Source organism: Antedon mediterranea, chromosome 2 (genome assembly GCF_964355755.1).
Source record: "Antedon mediterranea chromosome 2, ecAntMedi1.1, whole genome shotgun sequence".
NCBI classification, from domain to species: domain Eukaryota; kingdom Metazoa; phylum Echinodermata; class Crinoidea; order Comatulida; family Antedonidae; genus Antedon; species Antedon mediterranea.
Genome location: NC_092671.1, coordinates 3,695,539 through 3,708,548, shown reverse-complemented (window position 1 = coordinate 3,708,548; position 13,010 = coordinate 3,695,539). Strand labels below are relative to the sequence as shown.

Sequence of the window (13,010 nt, the reverse complement as noted above, 5' to 3'; positions counted from 1 at the left end):
TTGGAATTTACAGTGACGTCATATCCTATTGGTTGTCACGCCCCTATGTGCCCCTGGAAAAATCTGTTTGACAGTTTGTGTAGTCTGATGACAGTTTGTGTAGTCTGATGACATTTTAAAAAGTAATGCTGAAAACGGCCAGCCGTTTAAAATATATGCATACTGTCTGTCTGTGTATTTGAACATAGAGCCATTCTATCTCTACAAGAGACTATATTTAGACCAAGATAAAACAAAAAAGAAATAAATCAATTATTATTAAACACAAAAATAAAAGAGTAATTGGAGGCGTACCCTATCGTTATTCCTCTCACGAATTATTATTTAAAGAGAATAGCTAATTGATGTGCTTATCATGACTGTAGTCAATATCTATGTAGATATCGAGATTTCATGCCCATATAAGGTTAATTCATTTTTAATGGTTTGAACAACGATCTGATTTCAACAAGTTCCTTCCATTTGCTTTCTCGTGGATAAATATTGTCGAGAAAGCTGACAAATAAAGCTGGCCGATGGTCATATTGTATTAGACGTGTTTATACCGTGCCCTGGTAATATGTTAATTCACTTCTGCTGGCTTCATTTGCATATTGTCGTCATACACAAAAACTAATGGGAAAATTATACTGGATTGGTTTCTGTATATTATTGAGTAAACAGCTTAAAGTGCAGAAATTGAATTGTGTAATTTAAGCTTTCGTTAAAATTGTAGGCTGTGACGCAATTCTTATTAGTACTATTGTCGAATAATGGCATTCTACGCCACTGGCAGATACGCATTTTATTTTTCGCCAAACTGGTGGATGCACGTTAGAAGTTGGATACCTTATTATATGTTTGGACGTTAATCTATCTTTCCATCAGATGATACACAATCATTATCACACCCAGGGCCAGGAAAGGAGGCCTAAGGTAATATCACTCTTCTTACCCCACATACATTTAATACATTCATATGCCAAATTCCTTGCCTGACATCTTATTTAAACACAAAGTGAAACGTAAGTTGAAAGACTACAATATAATTTGCACAGTCAAATTAATGATTTAAACAACATTTAACATCACGCAAAGAAACACAACACTTTTACATACACCGGTGTGTTGTATGTATGTATACTCCGAAGATTGTCAAGGCGATGTGAAAGGGGGTTAAGAGAAGTTATAGGCCTATAGGTTAAAGTGCGTAGTCGATTAATTTTAGAACGAATGCTTTAAGCACGTCTGTGCAAGTTAGTCTATGTATTGATATAGCACATTGTTTATACGGTACACATATCAATTTACATTAACATCTAAGTATGGTATATCTTGTTTAGCTAAGCGTGGGATTACACGTGAGTTTATATAGCATTAACATAACCTACAGTCTACAATCCATGTTCGAATTTTTGCTAAATGTGGTTATACCTGTTATTAATGTTGCTGTTTTAAGCCTACGCTAAAAAACTTTTTTAAAAAGTATTATTTGTAACGAAATGGTTATATAGATTAAAATAAGGCTGCAAATTATAGTATGTTGTACTAAGGCAATCCAGCAACAGGATTCTGAGCTACGGAGATCAAAGAATTTATCTGTGGCTGCGACACGTACAGTTCCACTCCTCTTAACATACACCGCGGAGAATGTGTACATAAGTACACTACTGTTTGCATTTGTCGCAGCCAGACATAAATTCAAAGGACTGTTACGAGTTCATATCTTGGCAAGGTGAGCTCAGTGTCCTGTTGTTAGATTGCATTGGTTGTACGATTTACTACGGCCGTTCCCGAACTTTGAAACTGGGAAAAGCGGGTAAATAGTAAAATAAAGTGCTGAATTATTTTGACCCAATGATATATCGCTTGCATCGTCATTTTAACAATTTAGATGAGGGTACGGTGGGGTGGATACCTAGTCCTCCGTCACCCGCCTTGCCAACCTGCATGGGGTATTGTAAATCGTATATTAAGAACATATATTTAACAGCAATTTGAAGTATCATCCTACCATTTTGTTTATAGAAAATTTACCCAACAATATTTAACCTCATAACAAAACATGATCAATATTTTAATTAGACAAAAAGCAATCAGAAAGCAGTATACAATCTGTGTTTTTATGAACGAACACAATGCAACCAATTACACTGTAAACTATATAAATTAAATAGCGCCCTCGGTTATATTTTTGTCATTGACTTTATCTACGCTGCTTGTATAAAATTTGCATTTTCGCAACAATGCAATATTACTTGATAGTTATTGTCATGGTAACGGATGGGTAATTGCATTATAGATGCGCCTTTGGTTGTATTCGTTCTCCTTCTATTTTTGATTGATTGATTGATCGAGTCAAGCGAAAACAACTACGCTTGTGAATAATATGATATCCAGTATTGGAAAAGCTTTTGTACGTTAGGGAAAGTAGTAAAGAAATATCTGAAAATATATGATTGTAACCTTAATGGGTGAATCATACAATAAAAGCACTGTTAAAAAAATACGTGCCCAAACGGATTGAATCGAGGAATGATTAGAAACCTGCAGTATCATCTGTAGGAGTACACGTGTTTTTTTCTTGTTCGGTTTCTAAACCATAGTGGTTCACATTGGCTCTTCGTCATGGAGAGCTATATCAGTACTCCTCCTTAATAGTTGCATCATACTATAAAGCATTGTTTAAAATAACAATGTGCCAAAAGGGATTTTAAACCACATTAGGCCTACACACCATGATTTTTTTTTTTTTGTTTCTATACGCTAAGTGGTCCGCTTTGGCTCTCCGTCATGTAGAGCTAGCTTTGTTTGTGTTCTCTTCTTTAATAGTTGTATCATACTATAAAGCAATGTTTAACAAAAACAATGTGCCCAAAAGGATTTCAAACCACATTAGGCCTACACACATGATTTTTTTCATAAGTTATGTTAGTATGCGATAGAGTCGTTGTTTTTAGTAATTTTTTCCCGAGGTTTTAAAAGTATGAGGGATTTCTGTCACCAACAGAGTAACAGATAGTTTCATCCCTTAGTAACAAGGTAAGTAGGACGGTTTATATCCGAATTACACGAATGACGCAATAACACAGTCAGAGACACTATTTTTACACGCTCGCTCATGTTGTCATTAATATGTATATTGGTTTTGTCGCAGCATTTGTTTATTTTTGAGAGGCAGAAAACAGCAAGCCCTCAAATATTGTCGGTCAATATAATTAGGCAAATGATCCCTTAATTACATAATTGATGTTGTGGTCATCTAGCATATATACCATGCTAAACCTATTGTCCGTTGTCGGTGTAGACGAATTTTGTGTTATATTAATTAACAAATTTACGTTTCATGCCAACATATACTCTGTTCTATTTGTTTAAACAAATGTACGCAGTCGGTTCTCGGACGGTATCATGTCTAGCGCCAATACATATCCTGTAGTATCGAGTCTGCTGACGACAACAGGCCCATAGTACTAAACTACTAAATGTTACAGTACAGTACAGTGAATTTAACCCTCTAAATAATCTCTCACTATACTATATAGTATCACATGTGATCAGAAGATGCAATACTGCAGGATGTGTACTGTCGCTAGAGACATGATACTGCTCGTGTATCGGATAATGTACGACCATCATTAACAAAACAATATCTTTTTTTCATGTATCTGCAGGGAAGCAATTTAAAGTAATTTATCATAACATATTCATAGTTTACACTAAGACTTATTAATCAAATTGTCAATGAAATGCGAAGCCTAATCAGGATTAAGTTTCTAGATATAGATTTGGGGGCGATGTAGCGAACTAGAATAATTTATTATTCTGATAAAATTTGAAAGAATTCAGCATGTAATGTGTGGATATTGCTAAAATCATAATAATTAGAATGATACGGTTAAAGATAATATTTAATGTGTGCGAAGATGTGTGGAAATTAGAAATGTGATCTTCATCTTCATGCATACCAACAGAATTCATTTCAAGTTACCGCGCGTGCGATATTCATCAAAGTTCGAACGCGCATATAAATCGTACTAAAGCCGATTTTCCACTAGGCGAATTTGTTCGCGCGAATCGAAAGCGTCATGCTCTGCGCATGCGTATTCGAGTTTCTGTCTGTCATACTCCCTTCTGCGACGAATTCTAGTTCCTTGATTTTTCGCTGCAGCGAAATTTACTAGTTCGAATTGTTTCTACTTTTTGCTAAGCGAAATATTGCGCAACCAATCACAGCTCAGGAAATGAGCTATGACGCTTTCATGAGCAGTCATGCGAATCGAAATGCTCAGCAACCACGCGAGGAACATGAACGTCGCAGCTATTCGCTCATAGTGGAAAGAGAGTATAGGCGATTTTTTTCTCTTCGAAACGTTTGATTCGCGCGAACAAATTCGCCTAGTGGAAAATCGGCTTTATACCTTATTTAATTCGCACGTACAAAATGGGTACTCTTTCAACATAATTTTAACGCGCGCGTACAAACAGGTAAACTTGTTATCGTTATTCAAAGTTGCGCGTACACAGACGTACATTTTCATCAGAGTTTGTACGCTGACAAAATATGTACACGTCGTCGTTGTTTATGTTCAGTCGTATCGCCATAATTACAGTGGGATTGAAATCCCTTTACGTGAATGGTGCTTGGCATTTTAGTAAGGGTCTGATTTAAAAAACATGGATTACTCCGAAGTAATTCATTATTCCATCTATGTCGCATTTTATCACGTGGTTCAAACAGACAGCGTGACATTTTGGAATAATGTTCGGATCGATTCTATCAAGATATTCGCCAACACAATTATAAAATGTGATATCAATTTTCTTGTACATTCTCGAATGTTGATGTTTTAAAAGTATGAAGTCATATTATCATTACCAATGTATCATTGCTAAGCCAATTTAACCTTTATTTTCATTAATTTAAAAACAAGGAATTCGTACTAGAGTGGGAAGATATGATGAAAGAATAAACAAAATAAAGATACGTGGGAACACAGATTTAAAAATACGTTCCAGATCCTGAAAACAGATCATGACAAATAACCGACATGCAGTAGCCAGACCTACTACTACTACTCATTGTAGTAATAAGGAGTCTGTGGGAAAACGTTAGGCCTACTGATATTGTATAAACCAGTTGAAGAGTCTGTGGGATGTCACTGATGTAATAATATTGAATAAACCAGTTCAATTGAAGCCCGACACTAAGTGATGTCCTACCCGAAATCGTATACAAACTCACCCGATTCTGCAGCTGTCACTAGGTAGATCCTAACTTACTATTGACAGTCATCTAAATACGAGATAACATGTATTTGTATTATTATTTCAGATTTATCTATATACAGTACATATAAAAATATTAAACGTTAGCAATTGTACTAAAAGTACAACTAGAATCATATGTTAATGACTGTCAATAGTCAGTTATTATCTACCTAGTGACAGCTGCAGGATCTGGTGACAAATTCGGTTTATTTATTAAGTTAGTCTTAGAATAATTCAGATTTATCCTTCCAGACTGTTGATTGTGTAGATATTTAAAAGCATTCGTCTTTTCAACATTCGGTTGAAAGACAGTCATAATAACTACTGTTTCTCGTTAAATGCTATTTATGCTGTTATGTTTGTAATTGCGACGAATTCATCACGTTGAAACACGAGCTTGCATTACGCATGTCACAACGATACATGATAGATGAGTCACAGCAATCCAAACAGATTAGATGCTATTCAATTGATGATTCAATAAAAAAAATCTTTCTCAGCTTGTGATTGGTTGAAATAATAATAATATATAATAATATATACGAATTTGTAAAGCGCGAATTCTAGCAACAAGTGTTCAAAGGCGCTGTGAACTTTTCAACAACATTCTTCTGCCCTAAGGTCACATCGTGTCATCGGCAGCCAACTACGGCGCCATTACGTCTTTCCACGACAGTGTGTGTGTGTGTACGAACTATTACACTGGGGTTACCCCCCTCTCCCCACTCGTCTCGAAAGATGTACTAGGTTCTTTGAAGTGCACATGAGCCAGATGTACACTGGACCTGGTTTATAGTTCTTATCCGAGAAGACTTGTTCTACCACCAGAACCATGGAACGAGTGAGCCTCGAACCCTTGCCGGCTATGGATTACGGTTCCACTGTCTTAACCGCTCGGCCACACCACACTCAAACGTTGCGCTTACGTGCTTGCGTTGCGCTTTAAGTTTGGTTCCCATTTGAACGTAACGTATCGTGGGAACCTAGCTTAAGAAGAAGTATACTCATTGTATTGAGTATGTTGCAGGCATTTACACCACCAACTAAATCCTATCCATTAGCGAACATATTCGCGTATCAATTTTTTTCACGTCACAAAAAAGCTTAAAATAATATTACGCATGCGCATTAGTTAACTCTTTCGATTCGCGTGAATAAATTCGCCTAGTGCAAACAGGCTTTAATACTCCTTGCTAGACTAAAAATACTCGATGGGTTAATGACATTCGTCCACACGACGAGTTCACATTGAAACACTAGTGATTGTTACCATTTAACGAAAGGTTCATCTAGCCGGCCACGTCTTGTTTTGACAAGCAAAATAGATTTTCTGGTTGAATTTATAAAATAAATTTTAAATGTCATTTATGGTAATTTTACTTGGGTCATTTTTAGGGCAATAGTCTAAAGTATAGTTACTACTTTTCTAAGAAATCTTACATAATTCTTTTAACGACAATATACAGAGTGTAATGCGCCAAATATTGGATAGAATAATTGAGAAATATGGAGATGATGAAGCGAGGTGAGTCCATATATACTTTGTACTAAAACGTGATTAATCGTAGCCCAATCTGGTAGTTATATAAGAATACGATTGTAACAGAAGTATTACACTCCATTATCCACAGTGTTAATGTTATACAGCGTCACATATTCGTCACATGTTATAACTATGAATCTAGTGTATTATCTTTAAGGTTAAGTGCTTTTTTTCATTCGAGTTGACAAATCACAAGCAACAGTTCAAATAATCCATGGCCTGTGATTGGTCAAAATCATCTGTGCTCTCTTTTTTGTGTGTTTTGTGGGAACCAAGTCTTATGCTAAGATTACGGTCAACGCAGTGACATATGAACTCTTTATTTAATAATTTTCATATAATACACTTTATGACATTTTATTTCAAACAATTGTAGAATTGGCAGTATTGATCTTTGGGTTATAAAAGTCAATCAAATATAATGTTTAATATAGTAACAAATTAAAGTTTGTCATTAAACTATTGCACTGTATATTGCAGGTGACTGACAGAAATATTACACAAACACAAACGCATCATCAAGTTGTTGTATACATTGCGCAAAGCGGTTTTCTGTAATCTAGCATTAGGTCTACAATAGTCGATGCGTTAAAAAAACAATTAAATATTATTCTCTTACCTGCGTTGCTCTCTCACTTCGATGATATAACAAACAGCAAGTTACGATAGAAGAAAAGAATATCAACAAATCGCGTTGATTGTAAGTAAAACAACAGTAAGTCGAGAAGAGTTTGGTTTCCCTCCTTGCAAACCGGCTTCCGCGCGTACACACACAGATAAAAATTGATGATGATCGATTCGAAATATTATTACTTCTTGTTGAAATTGAATTCGTCGCGACGACGAGAAAGATCTCTATTGCATTAATATCTTTACGGTTAAGGGATGTGTGTCATAAGGAAAATGCTGCTGTTGGTTGATGCAAAGCTTCCCTGGTCAATCGAGGTGGCGCTATGATGATCTGAGTATTAGGCATATTATTACGAGACAGACGAATTTGTTACTTCATCTTGCATGGTCACTGGTGCGCGCCAAGCATGTCATGAATTGATTGTCATACACGATAATGGTCGGTTCGCAAAATGCGCCATATAAGCATCATTGTCTCATTGGCGGCGCTATGATGAGTATTTTACGAGACAGACAATGTGTTACTTCATATTCCACGATCACTGGTGCGCGCCAAGCATGTCATGAATGTGTTGCCATACACTATAATGCTCGGTTCGCAATATGCGCCATATAATTATGCTTTCGTTGTCTCACCAAGGCGGCGCTATGATGAGTATTTTATGAGACAAATAATTGGTTGCGTTCATCTCATTTGATGGTGGTGATATTCCACACTTAAATGCTCGGTTCTCAGAAATGCTATGAGCTTTTCGAACAACTTTATTCAAGATTTACATGTGTTCTTGGTTTCGATATTCTGGGATGAGAATGTCTTGATAAGGATCTGTACTACTCTACTTTTGTACGTTATATAGACTATGATTTTTATGAATCGTGTTTATTATTTCATCTCTGACTCTCTTATTTCTTATTACCAAAGAATACCTGCCTAACTCACTATGTTAGTTTTCGGCACATTTCAAAATTTATACATAGAAAATGAAAGTATTATTTGTTTAACCATACAAATCTGTTTTAGGACATCCTGACAGTAATGTTCGTGTTTATAGATCAAAAATAAAATATCTAATATCTAAATAATATACTGTATATCAATATATGAGTACTTGTAAAGATCTTTGGTAATGAAAGGATTATAGAGGGCGGTGTTCTTTTTTTGCATGATGGGAAGACAACAAAAAAATAATACAATCTCGTGATTTCATTTCATCAAAACATTTACAAAGATGGACAATTATACCGGGTTTAAATTGTCTCTTTTATTTTGTATAATTGTATTATCAAATACTGCAATGGTAAGGAGCTATTTTCAGTTTAAAAAATGTGAAAATACTAGGCTTGGTAAAATATAATAAAGCTAGGCCGAACAAAAATCTTTTTATGATGATGGTGGTGGGCTGTGTTGTTGTTGGGCTGTGCAGTTGGTGGGCCGGGTGGGAAGGATCATCGTGACCTGGAGTAGCCACGACTGGGCCTAGGAAATTGTGGTCTATTGAAACCTTCTTTCCGTGCTAGTATGAGCGAATTTCAAGTTTGTTTATTAAAATCTCCTCTATCTAGCTAGGGCCTAGCCTAGTCCCTATCTATATTATTATTATTATTTATTTTATACCGTACAAACATTTTATATAAATAAAATACTGTACTACTATAGCCTAGTAGGCCTAAGGCTAAGGCCTAATTAATAAAATTATTTACAGTACTACTACTAGGGCCTAGGCTAGAGGGCCTACCTAGCTTACTGGGCTAGTATAAAAATAAACTGTATTTTATTGATATTAAATAAATTTCACTCTTCCCTGTGATAAACTAACATTAATTAACATGGATACAACCCAGTGTACTGCAGCGTGTTTATTTGTATTGTAGTAGGTGCATATTCACGATTTTTATTGAATGATTTCAATGTAATATGGAATATAAATAAAAACAAAATTAAAATGTGTTTTTCAGGCTCAGTTTGAAGATGTAAGATGCAAATGTGTCTGTCCGCCCAAGAAAAATGCTAATGAATCAATTGACGTCAAAGTTGTTGATGTGGAAGCTGAATTTTGGTAAATTATGATATGATGTTATTATATAGTTTCAACGTAATGCCTTAAAATAGCCTTTTAACCTAAAATTTCACTTTATCTCACTAGTGTACATCAATTCAAATTGTTATTTATTATAGTACACTGTATGCTCTGTACAAAATTATTTTTTTCCTGCATTTGTCATTTGAAGCTGATCATAGAGAGACTCTCAGAACATAAAACAAAATAATAACATTTATATATCTTTAAAAGGGATTTAAAATAAAAATTTTATTAAAACCATTATTGGATAGTCATTTTCAATTATTTTCCAGAAAACATAAATAACACATAAAAAACAAGTATACATGGCCATTTGAGAGCGTAATGATATTGTAGGTGTAGTCTTTCATACGGCCTCATGGAATAACACATTTTGTTGTGAACGCCCCTCCATTTTAAAATATACATTTTAATATTCTTAAGGAAGAGTAAGATGGATATTGAAAAAGACTTCTGGGGATTTAAAAATCACAGTTAGTGATCTTTTGTCGTGTGTCCATGTGCCTCATACAGTAGTGAGACACTTGACAGTAATTTTGCCAACAATTGTGATACTGTACTTAACTTTAAATTTTTCTTCACACAGTACCTGTTTAAATATTATGAATAGAGATTTAACGGAATGTGCAAACTGTGAGTGTAAACATGAAAGCAGAAATACCATGACAATAGAGGTATGCATATTTTTCATTCATTTTATTCATCAAAAAAATATATGTCAAAGATAAAATGCATAAAAGATGAAAAGGATCAACAACAAAAAGCTAAAAGCTTGTACAGGGTTGAAGACCTAAAATAACTAAACAACTATAAAACAGCTAAAACTATAAAGGAAATATACAATATATTAAAATACTGTATATAAAAATAAAATAACAATGACATCGGCAGAAATTAAGATTTGTTGGCCCACCGGACTAGTTAACAATATTATAGTTTTTTTACTAGCCTAACTCAACATCAAACTGTATGTTGTTGTACTAGTCTTGGGTACTCTAATTTATCTGCGAAAAGATTGACTAGTCTATAATATATGTATATTTATGATTTTAATATATGTACTCTAGGTTACTTATTTACTAATGATCTGTACCTCCCCTAGTTTTGACACATATAAAAGGGGACATTTTCCTGTGAAACAAACATGGGGCAATATATGCTTCAACACTACGGCCAGCCCCTATTAAGGGGACACCAGTATTAAGGGGGCATTTTATTGGATCCCAAAGGTGTCCCAATATTAGAGGTTCTACTGATTCAACATCAACTACACTGTACTAAGTTGTATATTTTGTTTTTCTCTCTAGATTGTGACAATGTTCATCATTGCATTGTTGGGATTACTGTTGATTTACATGATATTTCTGATAATAAATGATCCTAGTATTTTAAAATCAGCTCCAGACCAGCCTCAATTCCACCTCTATCAGGTACAGTACAGTAGTCTTGTTATTACCATTTGTAATGCTATTTATTCATTAATATTAATATTAATATTGTATTCATTGATTAAAAACCAACCCTCTCGTCCATAAGCTACCAGTATTATTATTATGTACATGACAATACAGAAAATGCACATACATACATTCAATTAATTTGATTTCCATAAATTATTTTCTGCTAATATTTCTCAACTCTTTGTACTTTAATTTTTTGTACAGATAATTGTATTTGTATCTTCATACATGTTTATCTTCAGTAATTAACTGTATTTCCTTTGTAAAAGTTTGATAAATAAGACAAATTAAAAAGTAAATACTGTACAGAGTTAGTGAAAAGAGCTTAAACAATAGTTTTGTTTAATATTTGAGGAACTATGCATAATACTTAATTGAATTCATAATCATTTACAAGACTTAATAATTAATTAAGTCTTTGATAAAAGAAATATTTCTTTCCCCATACATCATTTTGAAAATATTTTTCTTATTTACTGATAATATTGATTTATCTTTGTTGATAGGGTGCAAGAACAAACGAATCAACAGCAGGTTATATGCAAAGAATGGAATCAGCGCAGAAAAGATGGAAAAGACAAGTGAAGGAACAGCGCCAAAATATCTATCAACGACATACACTGCTAAGTTAATTGTTTTGAATAATATGTAATTTATTTATCAACTTTGTCAAATGATACTTTAGTAATACTGTACCTATTTACAGTATTTCATTGATTTTGAATAAAGGCAGTCAGTCAAATTTGATACTGAATAATTTAAATTGAACAAAAGCACAAACATTTTATTTTTGTTAAAGGATATTTAAAAATAGTATGCATTCGAAGAATAATATAGATTAATAAATAGTAATGGCAAGCAATAAACTATGTGTGATTGTGATAGGAATACAGCCTTTCCAAAATAAATGGTTTAAAAACACATTTTTTGCACTAAGCTGACATGCAGCCTCAGTTTATAAGACTCAAACATGACAGGCGCCCTCAGTTTTATAAAGCATAAAGTGACCAAGCTGACATGTGCCTTCAGGTTGTAAGGCTCAAAGGTGACATGCACCCTTAATTTTGGTTGTTTAAATTATGAAAATTAACTGTTATTTCTGAATATGTTTTTGGGCTTGAATGGTTAACATCACCGACCACTATAATATATGATTATAAATTTACTATTTAACTTTTTTTTAACTTTAATTTGTATTTTTAATATGACTGCATAGTTTTGTCCGACATAATTTGTATATTTTGGTATGAACATTAATAACAATATTATAAGACTCAAGAGATTTAAAATTATTATCTTCACAAAAAAATATCAATCTGTAGTATTAATTGAACCTTGATATAAGATAGAGATAACTTGTATATATTTGATATATTAATGTATTTTTTTTTTTGCATAATCTATATAAAATTATGATTAATTCTAAGATAGGCCTGTATAATACAAACACTTTTGTACAGATCTTCTTCTTAGATACCTACACTATCTATCTGTTATGTTCTGCAAAAACCTAGATTTGGTAACTTTTGAGTCAGAACATTTAATGATAATGAAAGTTTTATACGTGTATTTCCACGTATATGTAAAATAGTTGACATACTCTAGGTTGAAACTTTTTGAAGTTTAAACAAAAGAGGAGCAAAGATTTAGAAATAGTAGTACCTTGTAATTAATTACTTATGTTATGACCTAAATATTGGTGCTCTGTAACTTCGGAATAGCACAAAATCCATTTCATGTGCATTTTTTCAATACAATTTCTATTCAACATTGCAAACAGATTTGAAAACAAATAAATTGCAAAGTAATATACCATAATACAAAATTCAAAATATTATAAAATATTTATTTCATGTAACAAATTAAAGCATCATATAACATATATAGTTTCTGAAGTTTAACAAGTGTAAAAAGATTAAGAATATTTGATTGTTGATTAATGTTGACTGTTCATTAGTCCAGATGTTGACTGTTCATTAGTTCAGTATAATTCCTTCTAGACAGTGCAATAAATTGAAAACTATTGTTTTCACATCTATTTCAGTA

The 13,010-nt window shown here is 33.4% G+C and overlaps 2 protein-coding genes across 2 annotated transcripts in view; one reads left to right on the top strand and one right to left on the bottom strand.

Moving 5' to 3' along the window:
- LOC140039515 (synaptotagmin-12-like) overlaps window positions 1–7,812 on the bottom strand; it is a 35,976-nt gene extending 28,164 nt beyond the window's left edge. Inside the window, exon 1 of the mRNA XM_072085124.1 lies at window positions 7,413–7,812. The gene's annotated coding sequence lies outside the window, so the exon portion shown is untranslated. The remainder of the gene's footprint in view (window positions 1–7,412) is intronic.
- Window positions 7,813–8,601: 789 nt separating this feature from the next.
- On the top strand, window positions 8,602–13,010 carry LOC140039514 (putative protein 2). Its single transcript, XM_072085123.1, has 5 exons — window positions 8,602–8,721; window positions 9,380–9,480; window positions 10,091–10,178; window positions 10,812–10,934; window positions 11,471–13,010. The coding sequence occupies exons 1-5, from the start codon at window positions 8,653–8,655 to the stop codon at window positions 11,594–11,596; spliced, it is 507 nt and encodes a 168-aa protein (XP_071941224.1). The 5' UTR covers window positions 8,602–8,652; the 3' UTR covers window positions 11,597–13,010.

What these genes read in the sequence shown, in the direction of transcription:
- LOC140039514 (XM_072085123.1), top strand. Translation starts at nt 8,653, where the DNA reads ATGGACAATTATACCGGGTTTAAATTGTCTCTTTTATTTTGTATAATT. An exon ending in TATTATCAAATACTGCAATG is followed by an intron (nt 8,722 to 9,379) that starts GTAAGGAGCTAT and finishes TGTGTTTTTCAG; the next exon opens with GCTCAGTTTGAAGATGTAAG. An exon ending in CTCAATTCCACCTCTATCAG is followed by an intron (nt 10,935 to 11,470) that starts GTACAGTACAGT and finishes CTTTGTTGATAG; the next exon opens with GGTGCAAGAACAAACGAATC.